Genomic DNA, 17,702 nt, shown 5'->3' with positions numbered 1-17,702 from the left:
ACACAGGGTTCTGCAAAAATTCTCTAATTGCGTATATCGGTGGTAGGATTGGTGAATCTTCGTGGTGGAGGAGAACGGTGGGGTCAGGCAGGGGTTAAATGGTATTCTTTCAAGGACAGATAAGTTTTTTCCCTCGAGGCGAGAGAGCGTCGTTCGGTGCTTGGCTATTAATTGTCGTCGGAACGATAGGTTTGTTTTCCGGCAGACCGGCGACGGACGGTGACAAACAGATGCAATTTAGATTTAAGATCCCACTTGCCGGCAACGGTTCTCTCAAGTCGGAGACAATGGATAAGTAACGCGCAAATGGCCCTGAGATAACAGGGAGCATTTCTTGGATTAGCGGAGCCACCGGTGCCTCTGAGATTAGGACCATAATTGGACTCCCTCCGTCCAGGACTCGATACGAGCTATTCAAACGGTTTTAATCCACGGTGAGAAAAAACAACGGCCGCTGAATCAGCGACCGAGGAGACTCGTGTACCTTCAACGTGAGAAGTGCACCTGGGAATATGCCTAAAGTAGCCAGGCTGAGGCTGTGATCCGTGAGCTCGTGTTCGCCCAGCATGAGATGTTGGTCGTAGGGTCCAGCGCCGCAAAACTGCATCGTCTGGAAAAAGTAGAAGGACGTATAAATATCGAATAAATAACTTTCTTAGTATTTGTGGAAAAAAGACACGGAGAGTTTGGAGTTGCAACGGGGTCGAGTTAAAAGAGCGGAGTAGGAGAAGAAGAAGAAGAAGAAGATGAAGAAGAGGAGGAGGAACGAAATAGGTAGCATACGCGGCTGGTAATTGCTTAATTTGTGGAAGGCAAGGGAAGAGGCAAAAGTAAGAGAGAGCAGTGTCGGTGTAAACGTGCGGGGCCTTGGATTTTACGAGCAAGTCAGAGCCTGGCTGCAGTCAGTCAGCCAGCCAGCCAAGGAACGATCCACGGCGAGGCGAGGCGAGGGCACAAAGGGCCCACGAGATGAGCCTGCTTATACCGTTTCTCCACTTGGCCAACTAAGCTCTCCGCAGAAGCCTCTGATCTTCCTTTCTTATTCGGCCAACCTCGCCAACGACCTATCCTCCTCCTCCTTCCCCTCCTCTTCTGCTACGAACTCGATGGAACGTTTTCCACGGCGACTCCGAATCGTCTTTGGCATCGTGCTGCTGTGTGCTCCCTTCCGGACACCGACATCGGCGAGGCAGGCTTCGAGGCTCGAGCGTGGAAAATGAAGAGGATGACTAAAAAAGGGGGGAGGGGGAGGGGACCCTGACGAGGGAAACGCATTTTCGTTACGGCGAGCGGAGGTGGGCGATTTGTTCACGGATCGACTCGCGCGCCTCGGTAAAAATTTCACCGACCGATCGCTACATTTTTTGCCTTTCCGCAAAAATACCGGTCAAAGCGCGGCGCGCGGATTTCATGCTCGAATGGCCGGCGAGTCGCGAGCGAGAAAATCGTCAGAATGCCAACACGTCCTCCCGTACGCTTCTGCTGCTTTACGTAATTGCCTCGAAACACCCTGAAGTCCACGCTATCGCTTTTCCGATAAATTTCAATCTGTAGTTTTCTTTCGGAGGGCTCCAGGAGTGTGCATTGGTTTAGTCGAGGAGGAAAAGGGGCGAATGGTCCTGGAATGATGAGGAGCATCTCTGGGTCCCATTCAGGATGTTACAAAAGGCTCTCTCTCTCTCTCTCTATATATATATATATATATATATATATACCTCCTTCTCTATCAGTTCACGAAGAGTGGGAGCTGGAAGGGCAAGTGGAGTGAAGCAAAGTGGAGAGTGAGGCCTGTTATTAGCGCGAGGTTTATGCTGTTTGGGCTTTTTGCCGGTGGCCCCGCCGCGGGGAGAGCGAGAATACGGTATAGAGAGAGCAAGAGAGAGAGAGAGAGAGAGAGAGAGAGACGAGCCCGCAATATAAATACGCTTAATAGTTTAAGCACACCGTCCCGGTCCCAGGCGTATGCTAACCAGCCATAACTACGCTTTACTACTTTAGTCCTGTAACTCTGAGGCTCCAGGCTGCTTCACCTTCCACACCACTCCCAACCACCAACGATCCCTTCTATCACGCTCAAATGAGAAGCCAACAATCTTCTTCGTCCTCTTTCTCTCTCATCTTCTTCTTCTTCTTCTTCATCTTCTTCCTTGCTCGAAGATGCACCAACGAAACGTCCTGGCGCCCCCCATAAAATCTCAGAGCCGTGGGTGGATCCTAGCAAACCCACTACGACCTTACCCACTTTCTCATAAATGAGATTTTAACTCTGTCATAATTTTGCATTCCTTTGTTTAGCCAAGCTCATATAGATTATCCTCGGTAACAACTATATTCCTCTTGCCTCGCTTCTCGAGCCTCCACTCGACTTGTTCCACATTTTCCCTTTCTTGGTACGTTTCACCTACCATGACCTTGAGCTCTTTAAGGGTGATATCCGAAGAGACTTTGAGTTCTCGCGAGCCCTTCACTTTCCTCCTGCTCCTCGACGGCCTCGCGATGTCCATTTTCTGCCTCTTGGCGACGCTCTGCAAAACAGAAGAGGTTGAAAAACTGTCCAACCAGACGTCCACTCGAATCCACTAATCTAATAGTCGCAAGTGCACCGAGCTACAATTGCAACTAACATTCTATTTAAATGTAAGAAAGGTCATTGACCCATCTTATATTTTACATACACTTATCCAGTGACTCGATATAAAATTTAATTTTTGCAAAATTTAAAAAAAAAATTCAAAGTGTCTCCTCAGCAAAGTTAACAAAGATTATAGTCCCTAAATATACAACATAGTGCACTGCACCAATGCTCCTCATTTTTTCGCCAGCAGAAATCCATCGAAGCGAAATAAAAGAAAATCAATGACCAAGCTAGGACACTTTGTTGACATCGTGGAGAAATGTCAATGCTCACATTGGTTTCGTTCTCGCTCTTGGTATCCTCGCTGTCGTCGACGCACTTGATATAAATACTGGCTTTGTCGTACTTCAGACTGTCCAAACGTTCCTGCTCCACCCTGGCTAACATACAAGACGCACAGGGGCCTGAAAAATAACAATAAAAATTAATGAGAAAAATCGTGGAAATTTTCAGGGGACGACAAAGCAACGACCCGTGACGTATCAGGATAGCTCGGAGGATCGCAGGACATTTCACGCGAAATGGTGGGACACTAGCAGAGGGAGGCGTTAATTTTCAGGATGAAAAAGTGTTTGGGCATGATTTATCAGGAATCTTAAAATAGAGCTTTCTGAGAGAGGAAGGGTGTGGGGGTAAGGGGAAGGGTCAGATTTCATCGTAGAGCAAAGTCCGTGGAAGAGGTAGAGGGTTTGGGTGCAGGGGTTCTGCAAGGGGATGGCGGGAAGAAGGGGTTGCTCTTATCCCATGTATAATAGATTGCTTACGGTGGCCGAGATTAATACAGTAATTAATAATATACGGTGACCAGCGTAAGAAGCGGCCATTGTTGCTGGCCGGACAGCGCAAAAAGCCACACCGACCACTCTCAGGAGCGTTACGTCATGTTCAGACAGTTTTCCACAGGGCTAAACCACCACCGCACCCTCCACCCACCCCCCAAATGAATTCGAACCCCTTACACCAGCTCAGATACTAATTACCGATGTGCGATTAGAATGGATGCGATTGTTCTTCCCAGGCGAATCTCACTTTTTGCCCACCCTATTCTCCATCCTTACCCTGCTGCTCTCCACCAAACTTTACAAATAATTCTTCGCTCTTTATCCTCGCACTCGCTCCAACCACTCTGCTGCTGCGAAGGTACGAATTTTTCTACTGGATGGACTTTACGAAGAAAAAATAGTAGGAAAAAAAAAACAGAAAATAATTGCAAGGTTTAAGGATTTATTAATTGGTAATTAACATGAATCAAACTGAGATATGCATTTATTTTTTTAATTAGAAATTCTTGTCTCACTATATATATATAGATATATCTCAAGTTTAGTCCATCCTGCAACATCTTAGTCCTGTTTTTGTCCAAAATCCTCTGAAAATACCTTTTTGCACCGATTCCCACTACTCTCGTTCAAACGTGTATAAAAGTTTCGCTGTGGAAACATAATAAAAATAAAAGTAGAGATCACAGTAGGCGAGAGGAAAGATTGCAAGTGTATGTTTATTGGGGAATAATAGAGAATAGGCTGGAAGTATCGTGTCGAGTGTATTTCCCTAAAGTGCCATCCGAGGGCAGTGAAACCATAAATGCTGGAGTGGGGGGGGGGGGGGGCAAAAACTTTGGCAAGATCCTGCAAGGCGAAGTTTCTCCCTCGTATCAGCCACGAATTGGCAGGATTTTATCCTTCGTGCGATCGGAAACTCGCGGAATCCTTGCAAGACTCGAGGCCCGCGTGGAGAATAAACTTGCCAAAACTCTTCCATTTCCTCCAACCACCACCACCACCCCCCCCCCACTCCTCAAAATCACCAACACTCGCAATAAAATCGTGAAACACGTTTGTCCTCGATTACCAAACGCTTCGACGAAATCGAATAAAGATCCGTCACTGTAACAAGGTATATATATATATATATTCCCAAGCACAATTCCCAAGTGATCCTATGGTGTTTAATGACACTTTGATGGATCGATGACACTTGGCAGCCAATTATCAGGCTCCAATTACAATTATCCCTAGAACCAGAGAAACTATCCATTACGTGCGTCGATTGGGCTTTGAAAAGTGGGATATAAATAGTGAGTGTGTGTGTGTGTGTGGTGCACCTGGTGAGTTTTTCTTTGGTTCTTAGGGGAACAGGATATTCTCCGTCCCTCCTGGATGAATTTTGGAGACTGGCCATTAGCGACTTTCATAGAGAGTCCTAGGCTAATTAGCTTCGATAAATCAAAGGTGGAGATGGACAGGCGTATCGGACGTGGAGAATTTCGGCTCCCGAATGAGAAGAGGCGAGCAGAGAGGAGACTCTGTGGAAAAAACGTGAAAAGGCAGAACGAAATTGGCGTCCTGGACGAAAATCACGATAGTCGTCACGGTCTACGACCAACTTGGAATTGTCTCCAAATGCCTCCAGGCACGAACCTACGTTCACTAGTGAGAACTCACTCGTGGCTCTCTTATTCGTGTATATATATATATATATATATGTTGAGAATGTTTATTTTTATGGAACATTGATTACTGTTAGATAATTAATAACAGAGTACCATAAAAATTTAGCCGACTAAATTAAAGTGGTAGCTTCGATATATCGTATGGTCAAAGAGACAGGGCCGTAAATATTAAAGCTTAAATTGAACGTGAAAATCAATAAGGGGCTACATATCAAAAGTTAATTTTATCGCAAATATACACTGTAAATGTTAACTTCGAACGAGTATCGATCACTGTGTTATAATTAATATTAAAATTTCAGGAAACTCTTGTCTACTAAATTAAAGTGGTAGCTTCCATATATTATATGGTCAAAGAGGTTTGGGCTGTAAATTTCAGTCGGAAGTCAAAGACCAAAAGATGCATCAGAAAATACGCTAAGAATATTAATTTCGATCAAGCACCGATACTGTGCCATAATTAATATTAAAATTTCAGGAAAATCCAGTTGAAAGGGTAGATTCGATATATCCTATATATGGTGAAAGAGATACAGAGCTGTAAATATTGAAAGTTAAATTGAACGTGAAAGCAAGCTGGGGTTACAAATCAGAAGTTAGTTGTATCGCAAAACCAAGCTGGATGGTTTGCAGTTAGCGAGCACGAGGTGAGGAGGTGGAGTCGAACGGGGGCAGAATGGGGGTGGTTCGAATTAATATTCGGCCGACGATTTAGATTTAGAACACGAATTTGCCGATTAGTTTCCTCGGAGGATTCGCTGCAGCGAGCCGGAGGGGTTAAGATTTAGGTGCCCGAGGGGGTTCAACTTAGCAGGGGTCAAACGCTTCGGGACAGACATTTGTTAGAGACCGCGACAAGTGCGCCGGACACGTCTTAATATATGCATCTACGCTCACCATCAACGCACGCCTCTTTCTTACACGATAAATTACTACTCTACACTATTCTCTAATCAATTGCTTCATTAGTTACACACTCTGTTCTAAATTCTATTTTTTCATCAAGCTAAATGTATTCGTTCTTCAACAACCATCCACTCTTCATGGTCGAGCTTATGTCGTTGATTTTCTAAATTAATCGACTACTCTCGACAATTCCATTACGTTTCGTAATTTTTGACATTGTGTTTTGGAGAACCGGTCAGTGAAAATACCGGAAGTCGAAGGTAATAACAGCGCAGCTTTCTTGACAATTCCATTACGATTCGTAATTATTGACAGAGTGTGTTTTGGAGAATCGGTCAACGAAAATACCGGAAGTCGAAAGGCAATAACAGCGCAGGTTTGTCGATTCGTATTCCCATACTGTGTGCACAAGCCTCTACTTTCCTTCCCCCATTTTGCACTCCCACACTGCCACGCTTAATAGGATTAAGTCTCGACTTTGTTGTGGCACTCGAAGACGTTCGTTAGCGAAATCATTATTAGCAGTGACAAATCTTATCCTCCTTCGACGAGAACGTTCAGCGAACAGACCGCATGCACATCCGCCGAGCTGCCGACTCCATTCGTTAATTCCAGTTTGTATTTTGCCACTCCAAAGGAGCTTTTCCCCCCAACTGAATAACCAGATACTCTTATGCCATCTTCGGGAATTACTCCGCTCTATTCCACTCCTTTCACGCAGATCCTGTTATACTCCATTCCCTCTTTAATTAACACGTTTTCTTCATCCCTGCAAATCAGTCGTTTAACGATGTGAAAACAGAAAAATATTCTTAAAAATAAATATTTCCTTGGACAATCGAGATAATTCTTTGAAAGTTTGCAACTTTTTGGGCCTTTCATCGATTTTCCAGAATAGTTTAATAAAATATCAGATAGATTTGTATTCAGGACGTTCGCGCCAGAATTCCGGTCTTCGATCAAAATCGAAAGCGCGTTAGCGTGGCCGGAGACTCGATATTAAAAGACCTCTGCAGAGATTTCATTCATAACTCCAGAGTCACCCTGTGAATGAAAGATTGATGTTCCTGCTGACTGGCTCCTTGCTCAGAAATCGAGGACGAGGAAACCTTTTCAACCATCGTCCTTTGGCCCCGTCAACGACACTCCTGTTCAAAGTAAATAATCATTTTTTATTTCAAAAACTGACCAATCCTATTTTTTTTCCTCGACTTACGCAGGGATTGCCAATGACAGACTAATTTTTGTTCTCCAAATGACAATCTTTACTTTCCGCATTTCATATTCTATTTATTCCCTCGATGTTTCTCCAATTATTATCATCCTGGTAGATTATCCCTTTTCTTTGGAAGCTTTTCTCTCTCACATTCAATTTTAATTACTTTCATATTTCTTCAATTATCATCGTCCTGCTGAATTATTCCTTTTCTCTCGTTTCGTAATTCCTGCACCATCATTGATTCATTCCTTCGTTAGTTTTTCAGTCGTCATCATCCTGCTAAATTGTCCCCTTTCTCCGCCATTCGTAAGGGAGAAATTGGTCGGTGCGAATCTTGAAAGAATTCAGAGCGAGTAAGATAATCCAGAAGGTGACGTTCACTTATCGATGGCTTAGCCGGACCTCCGGTAGGATCACGAGTCCTGGCCAAGCTTTATCCTTGTTTTATCTTGTTCTCGGCCTCCTCCGCGCATCGGTCATCTAGACGCTCCATTTAATCCAACGGGACAAGCGGGGATATCATGTTGGATAAGAGCGCACCGTGCCACGCCACTCTGGGATAAAACCGAGGGTCCTGCAGGACTCGCTAATTCCATCCTGCCAAAATTTACCCCATCCGACTTTACTTCCACGATTACTTTCCAAATTAACCGTTACCTTCCCGTTCTCCATTCAGCAAACAAAAATCCTTCCAAATTAATCCAACAAAATCCACATAAATCCTTTTGCTGTTAACTATTAAAATCGATTATGGAGATTCTTTTATCCTTCCGAGGTCATAGAAGCTTCCTTCGAGTTTTGTCGATGGAAAATATACAGATTCACCCGAATGATTTTTTAACAAATTAATTTGTGGTAGCCAGCAATTTGCCAGAAGAGAGCAAAAGAAAGGGAGGGGGAAAGAGAAAGAGAAAGATGAAAGTAGCCAGAACAAACAGACAATTTAGCTTATTTTAAGGGCAGCCACAGTGGGGAAAAAAGCAGGGGTTGCTCTCGGTGACTGATACGGTCCTGGCTAACGAGCTTGGACGATCGTTCCGCTCTTAAGGGCACCGCCAAGGGTGGTCTTCTCCCTCCACGAGCCTTACCCCTCCCCTCCTTCTCCTCTATAGTCGCGAAGGCACATTAGGTACCGTCCAACCTCGTATCAATCACCCCCTCCTGCCTCACCAGACTCTTCAGGACTCCTCGTTGCTTGACAGAACCGGAGGTGACGCGATTGAATACTCTCCACCCCACCACCCACCCTTCGGTCGAAGAACCCTTCAAATGATCCTCCAGCTTCCCTCAACAACTAAATGTTCTCCTCCTGCACTATCTAATCACTCCTTTTCCATCCTACATAACTGATACGTTTATTTTCCACCCTTTAATTCAACCCATTAAGTTAATTACTTTCAATACTGAAGGATTTGTTGGATCGTTCACAATTGGCCAATCATCGACAGCTTATGGACTTGAGATTAGTCGATCAAGCTGAAGAGTTTGGGAGTTTGCAATTCTAATGACACAGGAGTGTCCAAGGTTGCCTCACCTTGACAAACGTCTAAGGGAGAAAGGACCAACTGGTCTGGTATTCTGAAATGAACCTTGATTCCATCCTTCAACTCGAATCATTAGATTAATTACTTTTGACACTATCGACGATCCCTAAAATCATTCACAATTAGCCAACCATCCACAGCTTAATAGGTCGAGACTAGTTAAGAGAGCCAAAGACTTTAAAGGTTTGCAATTTTAATGGCAGGAGTGTCCAAGGTGGGCTCACCTTGACAAATGTCCAGGGGAGAAAAGACTTGGCCAGCATCGTGAGACGGACAAGACAATGGCCTGTTTAACGATTGCTTTCTAGTTGCCAGTCTCGCTCTCTTCCTCAATCTTCTCTCCATTCGTTCTTTAACAATCTCATCTCTCCTGTAAAACTGCATCTCATCGAATTTGTACAGTTTACTTCTGAACAGATTGCCAAGTAAATCTGCTGGACCCAGAGGAAATATTTGATCCAGACAAATGGGTGTTTCCCAATCATCCAACAATGGTCCTTTGGGAGGAGGATCGTTTACATAACGACGAATGAAGATCCAAGAGGGTGAAATTAATTGTCAATAAGATCGAGCGATGCCAATGCGAGGAGAAAACTGTTAATTGCCTGATCGGTCTTCTGGACGAGAGATCCGATCCTCTTTAGTTGCAAATTGATACGTCCATTCCTCCAACAACTTCCAATTCAACGTCTTTCCAGCCTCATTTTCACGTTAATGTTCCAAATCTCATCAGCTCTGCAAAAAAACCATAATTATAGCAAATGCTTCAGAATATCTATCAATGATCCCATCATCACTGTATTTTAATCAACAACAAAACTGACACATTGTAAAATAAGAAGAACAAACTTCAAACCTGGCAAGTATCTTGTTGAACCAAGCAAATGCTTCGAGAGATCTATCAATGGCTCATTCATCATAGTATTTTAATCAACAATAAATCTGACGTCTTTCATAAACAAAAAAAATTACAAATACAGCAAGTATCTTATTAAATCAAGCAAATGCTCTGGAAGATCCATCAAAGGCTCCTTCATCATCGCATTTTAATTAACGATAAAGCTGATATCTCTGGTAAAACAAGTGGGAAAGATTGCAGATGCAGGAAGGGTCTTATTAAGTCGGTAGAGGAGATTCTGGTAGAATTGACAGTGCCACCTGTGGTATCCCTGATTCAGCGGCGCCAGGACATCGGTTATCCTGTCGTCCAGGATGCAAATTGGTCCTTCGCGTAACACCGGGAACCACGGAATGCTATTCACGTTTGCGCCGTCCCTTTTAGTTTCCTCCTCTTCTACATTCCCTTCTTTTTTTCTCTTTGCGTCCATTCATCCTTCCTCTTCTCTATCCTTCGCTGCTCACATTTGTCTCCTCTTTCTCCTCAGCATCTTATATATTTTTTCTGCTTTTTAGCTTCTTTCCTCTCAGTCTCTTTTTTATCGTCCATCCTCCTCGCGTCCGCTCACTCCTCTCTCTCTCTCTCTCTCTCTCTCTCTTCATCTCTGTGTTTCAGCCTCCCTACTCTCTGTACTCTTTCTCTCTTTCTCTCTCACTTTGACTGCTCTTCCTGCGTCCTCGCGACTTTTTTTTCGCCACGCATGTCCCACGCGTAAGATCCGGCAGGCCGGATTTAACTTACCCTCGTCTCTCGCACGTCTGCAGGCAAATTGGCCTTCCGAATACGCGACAAAAACCCTTTATACGTTCCTTCCTTCTTTATCTCGATTATTCAGAGATTCATCTTGACGATTCCCACGTAACTGGCGTCCTTTCTATCTTACTCGTTGCTCGAGCCACTCTCCAATATCACGTTTCATCCTCAGCATCCTTGCATGGTATTTTGGATTTTTCCTCTGTGGTAGCAGTGGAAAAATTCAGGTCCTCTCTCTCTCTCTCTCTCTCTCTCTCTCTCTCTCTCTCTCTCTCTCTCTCTCTCTCTCTCTCTCTGGACCAAAAACAGCTTAGCTTCTAAGGCAAAAATGGAATAATAAAAAAAGGAGAGTTTGAAGGAGGGTGTGCAGTTGAGTATTCTCTCTCAGGGCATATGGAAATTTTCTCCTAACGAGGACCATTTAAAATCATTGATACGCCAATCTGGTGGTGGGCGAAGAAAAAAAACTTTCCCCAAATGAAAAGAGATGAGTAACCACGAGAGGAGAGATGCTGAGGAGTTTCAGAAGGCCATTTGCAGCTTCCCTCTCAGTGCCTGTCCCAGTGCTGTTTTTCTGCTGGTTAATTTTCAGGATACTTCTTAATTATAATGAGACACTTTGGGACTGGTGGGTGGGGGATTTATGTAAATCGGTGGCTAATGTCTTCTGGCATTATTCCCCGGTTCAGCCAAGCCCGAAGGAAGTCGAGAAGGGGAGCGATGCCCCTTTCCACAAAGAAATTCCAAGGGGTGGCTGGAATGGCATGGAATAAAATCATATGCCATGGAAGGACACGTTTAATCACCAAACAAAACTTGCAGAAATAATCACTAAAAATGCAGGATTTAACGTACATCCTCCCACATTTTTCCATAAGTTTATATAATAAATAAAAATGGTACTATTGTGTAAGAGTTAGGAATACTCTTTGATTTACAGCAAGAGGAAAATTTCAAAAGTGGCTAGAATACCAGATAGTAAAATCATGTACAAAGAAGGAACACTTTAACCACAAAAATCCAGTGATTTAAAATGTATTCTTTCTCATATAATTCTATTATATTTATACAATAAATACAAAGAAAAACTATTGACTAGTGAGTTAGATAAATAGACAGAAAATGGTAAAATTGGTCGAAAGCAGCAGGGTTGGTAGTATGATAAGAGAGCGTGAATAGGCAGTCGTCGCTGCTCGATTTACAGGAAGAGAGAAATTCCAGGGTCTGGCAGTTAGCGATTCAGCTCCGCCACGGATCGTTTACATAATGACGCCGGGAATTGAACGAAAATTGATTGTAGATAATTCGCAATGGTCCATGCTGACGGGCCATTAACAAATGCTCCATTAAATCGTCATCCGGCTGGATCCAGGGAGAGAGGAATCCCTCGAAAACTTTTCTCTCCCTCGAAGCTCGCCAGGACACGCTTTATCGCTCGAATTTTCATACTCACCGGGGCTCGTTATTAAGTCGTCGCCAACTTTTCTAATAGTAATAACGTAATCGACTTCGTAATAGATTGTCAATTTCGACCACTCATCCTTCGTGACGATTGTGTACCTGAAAAATGAAGGAGAGAATAATTAATAACATGCATATATATATATATATATATACTAATGGCTGTGGCTTGTTATCGGTTATTTCAAAGTATAATTTGGGACTGTTTTGAAAATGTTGCACACAGGAAGGTTGGCAGAAGTGGGAGAGGGGAGGGGGGGGGGGGTGGAAGGATAGGACGAACAATCGCGTGGCAAAAAGCGCTAGCTGCGGGCTAGCAAGAAATTTCTAATTTGCGGTATAATTAAGGGAGTCGTGGCAAAAACCTCGGCAGGATTGTACGCCGTCTCGGTAACTCGCGCATTCCACCTTACGATTATATTATAGCCCGGACCTGTTCGATATGCAATATTAATGTTCGTCTTTTGGCCAAAACGCCCCTCGACGATCTTCCACTTTTTATTCTGGTTTTTATTTTTTCTTACAATTCTTCGTAGAGAAGTCGAGCGTAAAAAGTGGTAAATCTATCGTGCGAACGAATACGGAGGAATATGGAACGCGTGGAAAATGTTGGAAGGTGGTAAAGGAAACAAGGACATGGCTACGTCGATAATTAGTTGGTAGACATTAATTTCGATTCAGCGCAATATGCTGCGCGTTCTCATTTGAATTTTGACGTTGCAAAAACTCGCTACCGAGTCTCTCTCTCTCCCTCCTGCTCTCCATCTGTGTTTGCCTAACGGGCGAATAATAGTTGCAGCGACTAAGAGAGGGAAAACCAACGTTGCTCCAATGGAAAAACCAAACGATGAACGAGCATAACGAAGATAGGGCCATTAGGCGAATTTTCCTCGAGCTTTCAGTCAGCATCTAGTGCGAAATCGGAGGTTACATTGATATACGAGAATTATGAAGGGGATGAGACTCCAGAAGGTCAAAGGTCGACCTTTAAAATGTTAAAAAACAATTCTCCTGCAGTTGCAACAATGGTCAGCACAATCGGAAAATTGGAGAAAATATCGATAGAGGCGAAGGAGTCAGTTTCGATGGTAGGATGAGGGATGAAATTCTTGGGGAAGAAGAGGGAAGGGACATTACAGGAGGTCAAAGGTCAGGGTTGGGTGGGGTGGTGGAAAATGATTTTTTAACGTTCTTGGGGTGACTCGGGAGGTAGGACGCTATCTTAGGCAGATAGTGGACAATGGTTTAGCATAATGGTCAGGGGTTGGTTGGCCCGGGGGCTGTGCTAGTGACATTTTCGCGTATCCATCACGCGTTGGAGGGGTGGGGGGCCGAAGAGGCAGAGCCGAAAGGCGTGCCAGGAGGTCACGCACTTTCACTTTATAATATAGCACCGCAGCGTCCTTCGCTAGGAAAGAACTGCGAAAGGACGACTCCCAGGGGTCTCAACCGGATTATCCAGATCTCTGTCTAAAAATCGTCGAAAAATCGTCTCAAACGCTTCTTGACAAATCCACTTGCTCTCCAAAATTCTCCTCCACAAGAACGAATCCTCGTGCTGTGCCTCCGTGCCGCACACTTGGCTTTCCAACAACCCAAGAAAAGGCGTGTGTATGTGTGTGAAATTACGGGAACTCGCAACCGTGTAGGAATATCTTAACTCTGATACAACAACGATCTTGAAGCAGCGATTCTCCCAGTCGATGGGAGAGTTCTATTAGCAAAAAGCGAAATTAACCGGGGATACTCACAGGTCATTATTGAGGGAGGGCTGGTAAAAAAAGCCTTTGTGAGCGTCGCACAGCAGCGATGCATTTTGAATACCTGGAGGCGGTGTCCTGGAATACACTTCGGCGTATCTGAAACAATAAACAGAGATGTACTTACAGCTCGCTCAACTTTAAATTAAACCGCAGTGGCTGCTAACGAATCGATATATGTTTATTGCTCTTTTTTTCAAATCTAAATAATAATAAAGCGGAGTGAGGCTCGCGAGTCTAACGAGAAACGAGGAATTCATCGGTAAATTGTAAGGGCTATCATCACCACGAAGCGGTCATTAAGCTATCGTGCCATTAATTGCTTCATAATGCAATGCGATAAGGATCTTCTCAGACGGTAGACTCCTTAATCTGAAAATGCATCGGATACGCGTATTTATTAAGGATATAGAAAAACTCGTCTGTATTTCACGCGATAATTAAGCCGCAGGAATTATCGCTGCTGTATGATTCGAAGATGGGATTCTCGCAATTGCACGGGATGGAGTATCAAACGTGTTGGATTGGAATAATAATTAAATAAAGAGGCGAATTTGTCGCGGATCGTTATAACGCCTTTTGTTCCGCGGCGGCTAATAAATTCGCCTCGGGTAAAAAGGAGGATTCTCTTTTCGGTTGTGCGGAAAATGTCTGGATATTAGAAGGGGAGGGGGAGGGGGGGGGGCGGAATTGTCTCGAAACCGAAGAACAAATAGCTGCGTTAAAAATGTCCGGCTTGTGCAGGAGCGTATAACTCGTGCGTATTAATTATGAGGCTTGTTCAAATAGCGGAACACAGACGGGGGTGGTCTGAAAGGCAGAGGGGGTGCGAGCCCTTATTACTCTCAACGGCGACAAATTCGCCTCCCTTTAGCTGCTTTTTTATTTCACCCTTTTGCTTTTCCTCTCTCTCTTTCTATATTTCTCTCTTCGTCCAGCTTCTATGCTACATCCCTATTTCGTTCGACGTTTTGTTTAACTTGCGTCGCGAAATTTTTCGCCGATCCAGCGATTATTGCTCCCCGGAGAGGTCGTCGAGATGCCTGTGCCTCTCTGCCGTTACACAACTGAGTCCGGCGAATTTTTCGAGAAACTTTTCCGACTCGTCCTGTGTACTGTCCATTCCACACGCGATACAGGTTTAAATGTGGTGGGAACACTTGGGCTTTTAAAGAATATTAGAAGGTTGATTAAAGGAGACGGGTCGATTTGGTGTATGATTAGAACGAGATTAAAGGTTATTCGTGTGTGGGAAGTGTAGATGTATGGTGGGGTGTATACTTGGTTTGGTTTTTTATTTTGTGGCTTGATTTGTTGTTCGTGTTATATGTGGTAGAGACGTTTAGGACATTTGATGATACATTGGAAATTAAAGGAGATACACCTCAGTCATTTGATCAATTTAACAGTTATGTTCATGAAAAGTGAAATGTGGTGAACTCAATGAAATTGTTCCCTGAGAATATTTTAAAGATCATCAAGCTGTTCATACAAAACATACTAGAATACAATTGATATATTTGTGAGTTTTTAAGAAAAATTAAAAATCAAATTAAAGGAGATATATACCATTCGTTTTACTATTTTAACAATTACTCCCATAGGAAATGGAATATGGTTAATTCAATGCAATTGCTCTTCAGCTATATTTGGCAGATCATACCACTGTTCATACCAAGCACACTAGAATACAAGTGAAATATTTACAAGAATTAAAGAAAAATTAAAGGAGACACATCGATCGAGTGTTTTAACAGCTTAAGAGTGATTCCCATGGGAAGTGGGATATGGTGAACGCGTACCTGACTGCTTTTCGCGAGAGATATCTGTCTTTAAGGGCATTATCGTGATGCTCGTTCGCTGTGGGGGACAAGGGGAAAAAGCGTCCGCCCCCTTGGTGCTACGTGAAAAATGATGCACGGCCCCAATCCCCAACCGCCGGAAAACTCCCGAAGGAAACCACCTCCTTTCCCTTACACATCGCATCGTTTCTTCCCGTCACCGGGTCTTCTTCACCCCCACACGAGCCAGAATCGTGTCACGCACGATCACGTATTATTCGCCACGATTAACCACTCCAACCCGTGCATGTATTGGTGATCTCCCACACACGTGCCCTTCGATCCTCCGGGATCAAAAAACCTACCAGGATTTATATAAACGAGCCTGAAATTCCTTCCCAACGTCATTTTCTCGTTTTTTTTTTTAAATTCGCTAGGAGGTACAGTCCGCTCCACGTGTATTATTTCAGAAAGATTTCTTGAAAAATGGATTGAATATCGATAAAGGAGTTTAACTGCGCAAATCGTATAAACCAGCCTGTTTCTTCGAAACGTTATTTTCCTTCTGTTATTTACAACTTTCCAGGAGATATTCGATCTTTCCCACGTGCATACCAGAAAGATTTGTCGAAGAACGAATCAAGTAATATCGATAACAGAATACAGTTGTGGAAATAATACAAATGAATTAATTCTTCTCAACGTCCCACGTTCTCCCTATTATTTACAAATTCTCCAGGATATTCAATCCGTTCCACGTATGTTATACAAGAGATATTTGTTGAAAAATCGATGAAATATCAATAAAAGAGAAAATGTGCAAACAATAGAAGTAACCATGACTGACAGAGATTGGATGATTGGAGTGAAATCGAATCAGCGAAGCTTAAACATTCACAGCGCAGTAGGAATTTTTTTGAGAGTCCTGGAAGGACACAAGAAGGCAACTCTGTCGCCAGGCTCGTTCGTGCATGCAACGCAATATTATTCTGATCTCGGTACGAAACGATAATAAGAATCCAACCGCAATCGATCTCTTCTTTTTGCATCTCTATATATACAATGCCAATAGCCTTATTTTAACACGAACGAGCCCGAATACAAAAGCAAATGAAAAACTAATTTTCTTTACACCGTCCAGTTAGCAAAATCAATCAAATCGTCGAGTTTATCTTACTCGCATGATTCCTCGCAAACAACTGGAAGATGGTGAACGAGTTTGCGGGATTTATTCGAGAAGGAGCCAATCCTGAAATATCTGGAACAGGATTGTGAATGATTGTGGCGTTCCAGTTCATTACGAGAGCGATGGTAGTCTTGAATGGAGAGATTGTCGAGCGTATTAAACCGGAAATGACATTGAGGTTCCTCGATCACTGTAATCCAGCACGAATCTAAGCGGTCAGTGGCCACTTTGTCCTTCCAGTTACGTGAAAGTGGCCATAATAAGGATAGCTCTTACGGTTGCCAAAGGAAAAGAGAAAGAGAGAGAAAGGGAGAATACCTCTAACTCAAAACCTTTAATATAATAGAGCCAATCAGGCGGGGCCGTAAAGTAGCTGGATAATTTAGAGGCATCAAGAGCCTACGTAAAAAAACGCTCGAATGAAAGATGAGGCAAACGCAAGAGTGGCAAAAGGCGACCATAAAATTCTAAAGAAACTATATACAACGGAAAAAATATATATATATATATATATAAATGTAAATAGTAAGATTAACGAAATAAATTTCTATAATCAACGGTGATTCTTTCGTCTGGATTTCGCGGGGTTAGTACGCTGCCAATTTTGCAGAATCTTGGCAATCCTGGAGCTTTCAGCGAGAGATAAATCTTGTGTTTTCGTGTATAAGCGGTCTTTTAATATCACCAGGCTTGATTTACCGACACACGCATCTATGTGTTTCCCTTAGGCCAAGGGCTGCCACGGGGCTCCCTGACATTTGTCTTCCGGCTGCGGGACCCCAGCGGACGCACCAGTCTCTCCAGGATTGCCTGATTTAGCGATATTCCTCCCAGCATTTGACTAAACGCCCCGCATTCCATCCTCAGCCAAGGTCATCCTCTCTTACAGTCCTCCAGCCAGATACAACAACAGGAGCAAATTTGCTTACTCCACTCGTCGATATTAAGAGGTTTAACCGTGCCTGGTGCTGATGGAACGAGGGGCGTTTGCGATTGATCGTCGCTATTTAGGTAGAAATGAATTCGGAAGACGCAAGTTCGGCTTCGGGAGACGAATCGTCGTCTCCCGGTAATGTCAAGAGTGATGCTCGTTCGCTGCGAGGGACG

At 43.6% G+C, this 17,702-nt stretch overlaps 1 protein-coding gene across 5 annotated transcripts in view; it reads right to left on the bottom strand.

Moving 5' to 3' along the window:
• LOC136782346 (ubiquitin carboxyl-terminal hydrolase 48-like) overlaps positions 1–17,702 on the bottom strand; it is a 46,382-nt gene that overhangs the window by 16,915 nt on the left and 11,765 nt on the right. For all 5 annotated transcript variants that reach the window (XM_066741731.1, XM_066741730.1, XM_066741729.1 and 2 more), the window contains 5 exons: positions 13,620–13,727; positions 11,861–11,967; positions 2,909–3,039; positions 2,406–2,525; positions 485–610 (listed from right to left, as the gene is read on the bottom strand). In XM_066741731.1, coding sequence (XP_066597828.1) covers positions 485–610; positions 2,406–2,525; positions 2,909–3,039; positions 11,861–11,967; positions 13,620–13,727 — 592 coding nt within the window. The remainder of the gene's footprint in view (positions 1–484; positions 611–2,405; positions 2,526–2,908; positions 3,040–11,860; positions 11,968–13,619; positions 13,728–17,702) is intronic.

This window comes from Prorops nasuta, unplaced genomic scaffold (assembly GCF_024137725.1).
Source record: "Prorops nasuta isolate Cenicafe-Biocafe unplaced genomic scaffold, Cenicafe_Pnas_1.2 PNAS00025, whole genome shotgun sequence".
In the NCBI taxonomy this organism is placed as follows: Eukaryota; Metazoa; Arthropoda; class Insecta; order Hymenoptera; family Bethylidae; genus Prorops; species Prorops nasuta.
Note: the sequence above shows the minus strand (reverse complement) of the source record. Positions and strands in the feature narration are given on the sequence as shown.